Source organism: Leopardus geoffroyi, chromosome D3 (genome assembly GCF_018350155.1).
Source record: "Leopardus geoffroyi isolate Oge1 chromosome D3, O.geoffroyi_Oge1_pat1.0, whole genome shotgun sequence".
Taxonomy (NCBI): Eukaryota; Metazoa; Chordata; class Mammalia; order Carnivora; family Felidae; genus Leopardus; species Leopardus geoffroyi.
In genome coordinates, this window is record NC_059339.1 from 18775498 (window position 1) to 18787886 (window position 12389).

Here is a 12389-nt window from a genome sequence, read left to right on the forward strand (position 1 = left end):
ACGTGGGGTGTGGCACAGAGGGAAACTTCGATAAATGGGAAGCGCTATTATTAGTACTAATGTGTGTATAGTTACTTGTGAGCTTCCCCCTCCCACTGGCTGGGGCTTCCCGAGGCCCCCTGCAGCCAGACAGGCTGGGAGAGATGACAGAAAGCAGGCAGGGCCAAAGGCCCCAATTCCCTGTTCTTTTAATAAAAATAAAGACCCTTTAGACATCCTTCTCCTATGCATTGTTCTGCCAAGGCAAGCAGCACAGACTCAATTCCTCCTCGGACTTGGAAAGTTCCTTCCTTTCTTTCCCCTCCCCTGTCACATTTCCTTTATCTAAATCCTCAGCTATGAAAGGGCATATCGACAGCTGGGGGCGTTATCTGGTGGAGGGGACCTTTTCCTAGGGGTGCCTCTGAGATAAGACGTCTTATCAGCCCCCACGTCAGGAATGATGCCAAAGCATTCTAATCATTGAGACTTGCGACATTTTCTCCCTCCCTCCCCCCACCCCCTTTTTTTATTAAAGTCACAAAAGACCTTGGGCGTATAAACAGCCTGATTTGCAGATAGGGTTTCAAAATGAGCAGCATTCCCAGGACAGTCCCTGGCTTGGGGAGTCATGAGTCTGGGTGGGGCCTCCAGGGTGCTGGCTTTCTGCAGATGGGATGATGCCAAGCAGAGAGGGGGCAAGGTGGGGTCAAGGCAAAGAACCTTGGGGGGGGGGTCAGTGTTTTAAGCACCTGCCCCATTCCTGTCCCCAGCTTGCTGTGTGACCTTGTGCAGGATGCTCGACTTCTCTGGGCCTTGGTCACTTCGTCTGACAATAACGGATTCATTGGTTCAGCCCTTCATTCAGCACCTATTTATTAAATGATTGCTCTTTGCCAGGCACCAAGAGAAAGAGACAAATAAGACATGGTCCTTGCCCCCGAGAAACTCACAGTCCAGTGGAGAGAGACAGACGTGAAAATTGGCACTTACAACTCGGCGTGACTAGGACCGTGAGGGGGGATGCCCAGAGGAGGGGACAGCTGAGCCAGAGTCTGAGTTAAAATGGATTGGGGTGGCGGTGCTGTAGGCAGAGGGGCCAGCACAGGCAAAGGTTTGGGCGTGTGGGGCAGCCAGCTGGAGGGAGGTCTAGAAGAGCTAGGGCGGTGGAGGGGGAGGGTGCAGGCAAAGAAGGCTGGGCTCTATTCTGGGGCCAGAGAGACATTGAAGGGCAAGGAGAGGGGTCTTTGTCCTGTTGTAGATGGTCGGGATGATGTGGGAACTGGTGGTAACCCACTCGTCATCGTGCTCGGCCGGCTCCTATCCCCTCCCACCCACAACGTGCCCCAGCAGTAGGGCACAGGGTTCCTGGGAAAATGAGCAGTGAATTGGGATTAGAGGCACAGAGAGAAAAGCCCTTCCTCTTCAAGTGAAGATGGTCTCTCAGGCAGCAGGGCCCTGCCTGCCGGTCCTCCAGAAGTGAGGGATAAAATGATTCAGGCAGTTGCACTGAGCTGAGGCCTTAACATGGATTCTGTTCCCTCGGTGGTGGCAGGGGAGGGGGGGGGCAGGATCCCCCCCCGCCCGAGCTGGGGCAGGTGACCTGTTGGCTCCCAGAACCGCCTAGGTGTCCATCATCAGAGCATTCTGCAAACCAGAGCCTCACTGGGAGGGCAGCTGATGGGGTCCAGAGAGGCCCCAAATGAGGCAGTCTGCCCCTCACCCCCAACAACTACAGCCCCCAGCCTGCGCCTTTCAGCTGCAAAGCATGCTGTAATGTGTGGCCCAAGGGGAGTTGTGGGGGGGCCTGGACAGGGGCTGGGCTTCTTGGGCCCCTGGCACCCAGTGAAAGGCAAGAGGGAGGAAGGACCTGGGTGCGGGGGCGGGGGGGGGGGAGTGTTGGGCACTGTCTGGACCCTGGTGGATAATGACCTGGGAGGGTCAGGGAGCCTCTTTTACAAGAGAGGGGCGGTAGCTCCCCTGGGGTCACACAGTGGGCACTGGGGTAGGGGTATGTAGGTTCCAGGTTGCCTGGCCTGGCCTGCAGGCTGCCTGCTTGGGGGGGGGGGGGGCGGGAGGGTGGGGAGGCTTACACAGCCACTGCCTGCTGCGTGGCCCTGCGCAGGGTGTGGCCTCTCTCTGGCTTGGGTCTCCCCGAGAGGGCTTTCACCTGCAGCTGGCAGGCCTTCTCCGGCTCTCCCCTCTGTCCCCCAAACCCTGTGTCACAGCATTGAGAAGGGGGCACCATGCTGGGCTGCTGGGCTCTTACCTTCCAGGTGCACACACCCTTGTGCGTGACCGTGGACAGCCTGCTTGTGCATGACAGGGCGCCAGGGGGCGTGGAGGGGCGCGGCACCACTGGTAAGGATGGGCAGCACTGTGCCCATCTCGGGAGATGTCCGTAGTGAGCGTGTGACGGCATCGTGCCCACGTGTCCCCAGGTGTCCAAGCGGGGCAGAGTGTGTGCACGGCTATATCCTGAAGGGCCCAAGTCCCTAGTCCCCGAGGCTCAGTGCCTCCTTCCTGCAGTCAAGGGCTTTCATCCCTGCAATAAGCCCCACTTCATTCCCTTTTTAAACTGTGTAATTTCTGCCTGATTGTAATGGCATATTTTAAAATTACCAGAAATCAAAGCCGGGAAGTGGATACTGCAGCTCTGACTGTGCGTGCATCGTCGCTGCGTTAAGGCTGGCGATTGGGGGTGGGGGGAGGGGGAGAACCGCCTCCCCTCCCCCATTCACCCCTACTTTTTTTTTTCTTTTCTTTCTTTCTTTTTTTTTTGAGACAGTAATAGGAGAAAATTGGTTTTGAAACTGAATAAAAGTCCCTTTCAGAGTAAATCATTTCTTTCAGGGTACCTTTGCTGGAAGTAAAATAGAGCATAATGAAAGGTGGTTACGTGATTGTCTTTCATTTACCGAGAGGCCAGGACAGACAGGAGGCTGCAACCGTCTCGGGGAAATTCAAGATTGGAATAATTGCGCCGTAACAAGGAGCTTGTTGTGAAATTAGTATCTTAAGAAAGTAGTGAAAAAAGGCTTTTCCTCATGAATACTTCATTATTAGAAGAAAGCAGCAGAATTTAAGGGCTCCAGACACCTGTTTAGTATTAAATAACTCCCCTTTCTTCCCCTTAAACACACACCCCCTCCTCTTTCTTCTTCTTTTTTTTTTTTTTTTTTAAAGAACTGGCAAGAGGATTGAGCTGGCCCAGCTTGGCTGCTCAAGACGTGGGTGGGGTGGGGTCAGGAGGTAGTGGGGATCCAGTGCCCGGGGTGGGTGGACATCAGGGGTGGCTTGGGCCCGTGGCTCTGGCTCCTTACCGAGGAGAGAGGAAGGGAGGGGCCCTTGCGGGGAAAACTCCTGTCTTTTCCCCATGGCCTCCAGGGCAGGCTCACCCTGCCCCTCAGAGGCTCTGTGTTCTCGGGCAAGTGGGTTTTTCGAAGATAAAAGTGCATATTTCCTTGTAAACACTGGGCATCTGACTCTGGGCAAGTGAGCACACGTGGACCTGTCTGGAGCCTCATCTGAGCTGCCACCTGTGGGGGACCCTGCCCAGCCTGGCAGGGTAGAGCTGCCTTGGGCGGCCCTGCCCTTCCTGTCTGGGGTGGGGAGCTCAGGCAGGGAGTCCTTGGGACCTGGGTTCAGGGCTCAGTCAGGCTCAGTGGGGATCAGGGCAGGAGATCACGCTTTCTCCCAGCAATGCCGTCCTGGACGTCTTCCTGTAGGGGTGCCGGGAGAATGCCCCAGATCAACATTCCAAAAAGCTGGAACAGCCACATGCACACTGGCAGTTCCTGGGTACCCCTCATGTAGCTTCCAAAGATGACCACATGGGGCCTTTGCCCTCCATGAGCCCGAGGCTGAAGAGCAGGGACAGAGGTGGTGACAAGAGAGCCAGAGGACACAACCCACTGGAAGGGAGGGGGTGCGGATGTGTCCAGGCGTGGGGGTATCAGGGAGGCCCCCTGGAGGAGGTGACCCGCACAATGGGCAGGGCCAGGACATGTCTGACCGTTCTGTTCTGGCCCCATCACAGTGGAAATCCACCACTCATGACCTGGATTCTTTTCTTCTTAAGTTTATTTTTGAGAGGGGGCAGGGCAGAAATGGAGAGAGAATCCCAAGCAGGCTCCATGCTATCAGCACAGAGCCAACTCAGGGCTTGAACCCACAAACCATGAAATCATGACCTGAGCCAAAATCAAGAGTCAGACATCTAACCGACTGAGCCACCCAGGCGCCCTGAGATCTGGAATCTTCTCCTTCTTGTGAGGCCACGGATGAGCCTCTTGACGCCTCCGGGCCTCAGTGTCCTCCTCCCCGCCAGATAAGGGAGAAGGGGCGTCTCCTCTGAAAGTCTCTGACGCTCTGCTGGGTAGTGGGGAGGCTGCTGGCAGTGACCCCAGCCCGGGGAGGTGGGAGGCCCTCACGGAGCAGCCTGAGTGACAAGCACCTCATCTCCCTCCTCACAGGGACCCTGCCGCAGAGTGCGCCCCGCCGCGGGCCCCCAGCTCAGCCATGCTGGCCTGTCTCCAGAGGACCCAGAACCCACCGGGCCAGCACCTGGCCTGCCCGAGCAAGAGCCGGGAGCTGCGTAAGTGTGAGTGCACGCCCTCCCCTGCCCCCTTCTGCTGTCCGCTGAACCCACAGAGCTTGCCGTGTTCCTAGACACGTCCTGCTTCCCCCAGCCAAGCCTCTGTGGGGCAGATGCAGAGGGAATGCCATCCGAACTGGCATGTCCACCCACCACGACCCTGCCCAGAACTCACCCTGTTCCCCGTCTTTGCCTGTGCTATGCTGCCTCCCCCACGACAGCACCTACCCCCTACCCCCTTTGGCTGACTCCCACTGGGTGCGACCTCCTTCCAGGAGCCCTCTCTGACCCCAGCCCCCTGTCTGTGACCCCACGATGCACCACGTCTGTCTCAATCACCATTTTCCTGTGCTGTCAGCAGACAGTAGGACAGTGTAGAAGCAAATAGTCCTGAAAGGGATCCTAGCTTGGGGCCTGATTTGCTATGTGACCTTGGGCAGGTCCTTGCCCTCTCTGGGCCTTGCTTTTTCAGTGTGTTAAATTAGGGAGCTGGACTTGGTGATCTCCAAGGGTCTGTCTTCCTTGGCCATCTAGGATAAGGATGACAAACCCTCTGATTATTTGTAGCCACCATAGGGTTTTTGAAAAGTTGCAGTATTTGGAAACATTTGAAAACAGGGAGATTTGCATAATAACCTGGATTTTTAATGTCTCTTGGGGGGAAAAAAAAAAATCAGAGGATCTGGCAACATAGGCCTGGGTTCCTGAACTGCAGCTGTTGGTTGGAACTGAACTGCTCTTGTCTCTTTGAAGATCTCTGCCTCCTGTTCCCCACAGTTCCCACCCCCTCCCCGTTGGCTCCGTCCCACAGCTCAGGAGTGGTTGCCACTCATCACTGTGCTTACACCGCTGCTCTTTTTTCTTTCTTGTTCTGTGTTTATCTTCAGACAAGGTAGTACACTCATGTGGTCCGGTATACAAGAGGAACGAGGGGCGTGTATACAGACAAAAGTCCCCATCTCGCTCCTGTCGTACGGCCGCCCACTCCCCTTCTCAGAGGCAGCCAGCGCCGTCCTGTGTGTCCTTCCAGACGTTCTCTGCACAATCCAGCACACCTGGGACACAGTGGGCCCTGTGGGTCAGCATCTAAAGAGCTTCTTCCTTCTTCGGCCCCTTAGTTTTCCAGAGCAAGGGCGAACTGTGTTTCATTTGAGCAGTCCTCTATGTACACTGGACCTGCCCGTTGCCATTACAAGCAGTGCAGCGATCAGCAACCACATGTGTGTGTCACAAAGGTGTGAGCAAGACTGCAGGATAGATTTCTCGAGGGTCCAAGGTATTTGTACTTGTAAGTTTGAACTATGTGGTCTGATTAACATATTCAGACGACTGTGTGTGAGACAGCCTGTCTGCCCACACCCTCGCCCATCACGGCACAGTCTCAAAACTTCTAGGCTCTGCTCACCTCATCAGAGAAAAATAGGATCCCAGCGCAGTTTTAGATTAACACGTAACATGAATGAGGATGAATATCTTCTCACGTCTGGGCCATCTGTTTTCTCTTTGCACTGATTCATCTCCTTGGTCCATCTTTTTCAGTTGGGTAGGTTTTGTCCTTATTGAATTACAGGAGCTCTTTGCATAGAACGGAATTAGACCTCGGTCTGTCATTTGAATTGCATATGGTTTCCCCGATTTATCATTTGTCTTTGATTCTGCCATGAAGACATTTTCTTTGTGAAGTGAGATCTGTATTTCCTTTTATGGCCCCTGGATCTTGTGTCATACTTAGAATATCCTTCCTCATGCTGAGATCAGGGTTTCCTCTAGTTCTTTTATGGTTTAATTTTTTAAATACATGGTATAAAGCGGGAGGTATGGATCCAAGCATATTCATCAGTGCAATGCTATGGTAATCATAGTTATAATACATTAAGAATTTTCATGTTATTGAAATATTCACATACCGTAAAACCCACCCATCTGAAGCATACAACTAATGGTTTTTTAGTATATTTACAGAATCTTGCGCCCATCAGCACAGCAAATTTTGGAACATTTCTGTCACCTCAAGAAGAAACCCCTACCCCATTCGCAGTCACTCTCTGATCCCCTGCTCCCCTTCTTTGCAGAGTCCCCTATTCTGGACTTTGATGATAAGGGAATCCTACAGCACGTGGCCTTTTGTGACTGGCTTCTTTCCCTTAGCACCACCACGTTTTCAAGCTCATCCCCATAGGTTCATCCCTATTGTAGCACGTATATAACCCCCTTTTCATATTTGGGGGGGGGTTGCTGTTTCTGTTCATTCCCCAACCTCCCCCCCACACAGAATTTCCTGGGCTATTTTTCTGTCTGAACTTATAGGAGCAACTTATCTAGGGGAGAGCAAAAAATCCTGTTGGGTGTTTTTTCCCCGGGATTACATGAAATTTACGGTTCAGGAAGAAATTATTTTTTTATGTTGATGCCCTCCAGGAACATGATAAAACCTTTGTTTGCTCAGACATTTTTTTTTTTTTTTTTTGGTCCCTGGGAACGTTTTGATGTCTGCCTCATCTAGCTTTTTGCACATATGTTAAAAGTTGGCTTCTGGATAGTTACCCGTTTTGGGCTACTCTTTTCTTCCTGAAACGGAAGTTATTTATATAAAGGCTATTAACTCCCGCCCCCTTACTGAATTCTGTTATTGTTTGTAACGGTTTTTCAATTTGGTTTCTTAGATTTTCCAGTTACGCTATTAGATTGTGTGCAAATGAGAATTTTACTTCCTACTTCGGAAGCTTTATACTTTGATTTGCCTTGTTTAATAGTGTCTGCTGCTATCCCTGGGACGATGAAAAATAATATTCGTGATAATGGACACTCTTGCTTCATTCCTGACTTTAATGAGAAGCTTTGATTATGCAAAATGCTGGTGTGCAGGGGGCAGATGTTTAGCAGGTTAAGTAAGTGTCCCTGTGTTCCTGTTTTATTAAGAATTTTAAAAAATCAACAATGGAAGTTAAAGCTTAGCAAATGCCTTTTCAGTGTCCGTGAAGATGACCCTATGGGTTTTTTTGTCTTTTAATAGGAATAATGACAGGGATTCCTTACCATTGAACTACCCTTGCATTCCTGGTCAAATCCCACCTGGTCATGGTGAATATCTTAATATATTGCCAGACTGGCTTTGTTATTTCATGTAGGAGTTTTGCTTCAATTTCATTAGTGAGATTAGCCTTCAGGTTTTGGAACGCCTTTTGTTGGGTTTCGCTATCACTGTGCTGCTTGCCTCATAGAACGGAGGCTTTCGGCTTTCTCGATGCTTTGTGACAGCTTAAGCAGAAATGGATTATCTGGGGCACCTGGGTGGCTCAGTCAGTTGAGCGTGTGACTCTGGCTCAGGTCACGATCTTGTGGTTCGTGAGTTTGAGCCCCATGTCAGGCTTTCCACTGTCAGTGCAGAACCCCACTTCAGATCCTCTGTCCCCCACTTTCTCGGCCCCTCCCCCACTCATGCTCTCTTCCAAAAACAAATAAAACACTGAAGAAGAAAAAAAAAGGAAATGGATTGTCTGTTCCTTAAAGATTCGTTGATCCTCTCTGAAACAGTCTGGGCCCGGGCCTTTCTTTGGAGTAGCTCTTTGATTCTTCTGTAATAATTGATCTGTTGTGACCATTCTGTTCCTTAAATGAGTTTGGTAAATTTTGTCTGTCTAGAAAAGTATTCATTTTATCCACTTGTCAAATTTACTTGTATGAGACTGAACAAATTAATTTACAGTTCTTTTATTTATTTTTATTTATTTTGAGAGGGGGAGAGGCAGAGAGAGAGCGAGAATCCCAGGCAGGCTCCACACCCCTAGTGCAGAGTCCCATGTGGGGCTCGAACCCACGAGCCCTGAGATCGTGACCTGAGCTGAAGTCGGACACTCAACCCACTAAGCCACCCAGGAGCCCCTGTAATTCTTTTCAAGGATGGTTTCATTCTTACTTCTTGTCTATATTGTGCATCCCTCCCCCATCTCCCTGCCCAAACCCCATTTTTCTTGATTAGGTTAGTTGGCTAAAAGCTTACCTCTCTCCCTTCCCCAAAGATCCAACTTTAGTATTTAGTTATTAGTAATTACCCTTTTCTCACTTCATGCATTTCTCACTTATGCATTTATTTTTATTAAATTATTCCTACTTTCCTTGTTTTAGAAAAAATTTCTTAAGTTAGAAGCATAACTCTTTATACCGATAAACAAGGAGAAAAAGGAAAAATTAAGGCTACAAATTCTCTGAGCACTGCTTTAGTTATATCTGATAGGTCCTAAGAGGAGGTATTTTGTTTTTAAAACCTCGTGTGATTTTGGTTTCTTCTTTGACCTAAGGCTCATCTGGGTTCCACCTGTCTACCCAGGTGGTAGGTGCTTTTGTATTTCACTATTTCTGGTTATAATACATTATGATTCAGAGAATGTTGCTCAAGATTTCTACTTTTTTTGGACTTGAATAAATTTCTCTTTGTGACGTCATCTGTAGTCATTTTTTTGTGACTTTTCTTTTTAAATGGGACTTGGAAAGAAGATGTGAGGGGCGCTTGGGTGGCTTAGTCAGTTAAATATCTGACTCTTGGTTTTGGCTCAGGTCACGATCTCACAGTTTGTGAGTTCAAGCCCCATGTCAGGCTCTACGCTGACAGCACAGAGCCTGCCTGGGATTCTCTCTCTGCCCCTCCCCTTGTGCTCACTCGCGCTCTCAAAAGAAACATTAAAAAGAAAAAAGATGTGGCTGTTTCCAGGATTCAGAGTTTGGCGTATGCCAATTATGTCTTCCCATTAACTGTGTCACTTATGTCTTCCATGTCCTTACTTACCTGTCATGGATGGAGAACTGAATTAGATGCCTACTGCTAATGTGTCCCAGTGTATTTCTTCTCGTAGCTCCTAATGCTTTGGCCTTATGTATGGTGATGCCGTGTCATTTAACACAGAGATCTCAATACCTTAAATCTTCACAGCGAACTGCATCCTTCTTTGCCATATTTAATACTTTTTGGCACGAGTTCAATTTTGTCTACTAAGATGGTAACCTCTGCTTTTTTACTTCACGGTTTTTCTTGAAACTTTACCAATCCTTTTATTTCAACCTTTCTGAATCACTTGGTTTAGATGTGACTCATAGACCATAGAGTTGAATTAAGCTTTGTGATCCAATCTGAATGGCTTTTTAAATTTTTTTGAGAGTTTTAGCCCATTTACGTTTATTGATATGACAGGTGTCTGGTCTATTTTGTGCTTTATTTTAATTGCTTTGAAAAGTCTACGTCTATGTGATCTGTGCTGCTTTGCATACCTACTAATCATAAAGAAGGTTGATTTTGTTCTAGTGCTGTAACTTTAAATAATACCCTAATCCTCTATTTCTTTGGAACAGTATCTATTACTGTCCTTAAAATGAGCAAACTGATGAAATCAATGTATTTCCTTCTTCTCTCTACATTTTCTTAGAGTTCCTTTCTTTGTATTAAGCCTCCATTACCTGACATCAGTTTTAAATGATATCTTTTGGGGCTCCTGGCTGGCTCAGTTGATAGAGCATGCAACTCTTGATTTCAGGGTTGTGAGTTCAAGCCCCACAGTGGGTGTAGAGGTTACTAAGAATAGGGGAGGGGGGCATGCCTGGGTGGCTCACTCAGTTAAGCGTCCAACTCTTTTTTAATGTTTGTTTTTGAGAGAGTGAGAGAACACGCACAAATGAGGGAGGGACAGAGAGAGAGAGGGAGAGACAGAATCTGAGGCAGGCTCCAACTGTCAGCACAGAGCCTGACACGGGGCTTGAACTCACAAACCGTGAGATCGTGACCTGAGCCAAAGTCAGACACTTAACCAACAGAGTCACCCAGGTGCCCTTAGGCGTCCAACTCTTGATTTCAGCTCAAGTCATGATCTCGCAGCTTGTGACTTCGAGCCCCACGTTGGGCTGTGCACTGATGTTGGGGAGTCTGCTTGGGAATCTCCCTCTCCCATTCTCTCTGCCCCTCCCCCTGCTCACACTTTCTTTCCCTCTCTCAAAAATAAACACTAAAACAAAACAACTTTAAAACAACTTTTTAAAAAGGATATCTTTTGGGGCACCTGGGTGGCTCAGTCAGATAAGCATCTGACTTCGGCTCAGGTCATGATCTCACAGTTCATGGGTTCTCGCCCGATGTTGGGCTCTGTGCTGACACCTCAGATCCTGGAGCCTGCTTTGGATTCTAGGTCTCCCTCTCTCTGCCCCTACCCTGCTCATGCTCTCTCAAAAATAAACATTAAAAATAGAAAGGATATCTTTTATTCCCAATTATTAAATATGGGGATATCTGTGCGCTTCTGCCACCCCTCCTTTCCCTCCCCGCTTTGTTATTAGCGGTAGCATTACTCTATCCCAGGGCTCGTAACGGTGGTTACATCACTACGCCCAGTTATTTTCAGTCTGTCTCCGAGAGAAATAGGGCCAGTGCTCACCACCAGTTCCTGTGCCTCAGTTTCCCATCATCCAAAGTTGGTCCACTTGTATATGGCTTAAGGCCTCACGTGAACAGCACTTCGAGAGTTCCCAAGTTCAGAAAGGTCTATCTGTCGACTTTCTGCTTGAGTGAATGAAAAATAATCCCTGGGTCACTTTGTTTCCTTGAGGGTCTTTGCAGACCATATTCTATTCTCCTCTAATGTTGAATGTTGCCATGGAGAAGTTGAAGCCTGATTTTTCTTTCTTCGTATTTTACTTTGATCTTTCCATATCTTTCATGTTATTACTTTACTAGCATATGTCTTGGGGTTGACTGTTCAGAGTATCTTTTTCCCAGAACACAGTACCCGTGCCCTTTTGACAGGCAGATCCAAGGCTTGTATTATTTCAGTTTCCTTCTTTGGGGGCTCTAGTTAAGCACAGATTGGCGGTCTTTTGCCTTTCATTTTACTTTTTTTGCGTGTGCCTTGTTTTCCTTAGGCATGCCATTTTCCCCTTTTGCTTTTACAGTAAGTTTTTTCTTCTACTCTTGTATATCTTCTTTATGGTTTTGCTTTATGGAAACCGTTGTTTACTAAGTTCTCTCCTTCACGATGAAATATTTAACTATAATCTTCAGCTCTTCTGTGGGTACATTTTTCTGATGGGAAGTAGTGGTTTGTTTTGTTTTTTGCCAGCTTTTACTTAGGCTTTGCTTTTCCGTCTCATTTTCCTTTCGATTAAGTACTGTGGTGGTTCAATTTTGATTACTTGCCACTGGAGGAGGCTATTTCCGTCCAGTTGCCTCACAAACAGGTTCCTGCAAGTATGGCTTATTTGTGGGATTTCTTATGTAGCCCTACCTTCTTTGCTCTTCAGAACCAAGTGGGTCTAGGGAAGGTCTATAACCAGCTGATGCATCCCTGGTTCCACTGCGGCAAAGAAGGGGTTTAGATTTTGTTAAGATTTGTACAGGGTGTACCTGTCACAGTTGGGAAGTATACACTACTGGCTGTTTCTGAAATCTACAGCCATGGCACCCTCTCTCTGCTTCCTCCCTCGGCCCCACTTGATCTCTGTTGCTTTGGGGAGCCTGTCCACCTGTTGTTTAGGGGGTTAGCTATCACCTAGTTTTGCCAGAAATGGAACTTGCATTTTTGCTTCATGTTGTTTTGGGGTTATTTGTAGGAAGAGAAGTTATTATATCGACATCCTCAAAATTGAGGGTCTTCTGCTGGTGTTCTTTCAGAGATAGGAGTATAGAGAAATAACTTGCCTTATCCAAAACCGAATAATGACAGATAATTGTTGGGGGCGGGGAGGGCTTTGGTTTCAAGGAATCATGTTTTTTAATGCCTAGTCCCCTTCACTCCTTTATAGGACCTCCAGGGAGAACATGTTCTCTTTTGTTATA

At 48.3% G+C, this 12389-nt stretch overlaps 1 protein-coding gene across 3 annotated transcripts in view; it reads left to right on the forward strand.

The window, feature by feature from the left end:
• Positions 1 to 12389, forward strand: part of FAM222A (family with sequence similarity 222 member A) — a 54551-nt gene that overhangs the window by 24670 nt on the left and 17492 nt on the right. The window contains exon 2 of one of the 3 annotated variants that reach the window (XM_045457042.1): positions 4455 to 4582. The exons of 1 other annotated variant lie outside the window; for it this stretch is intronic. In XM_045457042.1, the coding sequence (XP_045312998.1) occupies positions 4501 to 4582 (82 nt within the window). In that variant the 5' untranslated portion in view covers positions 4455 to 4500. The remainder of the gene's footprint in view (positions 1 to 4454; positions 4583 to 12389) is intronic. One more of the 3 variants, XM_045457043.1, reaches the window with a different exon arrangement.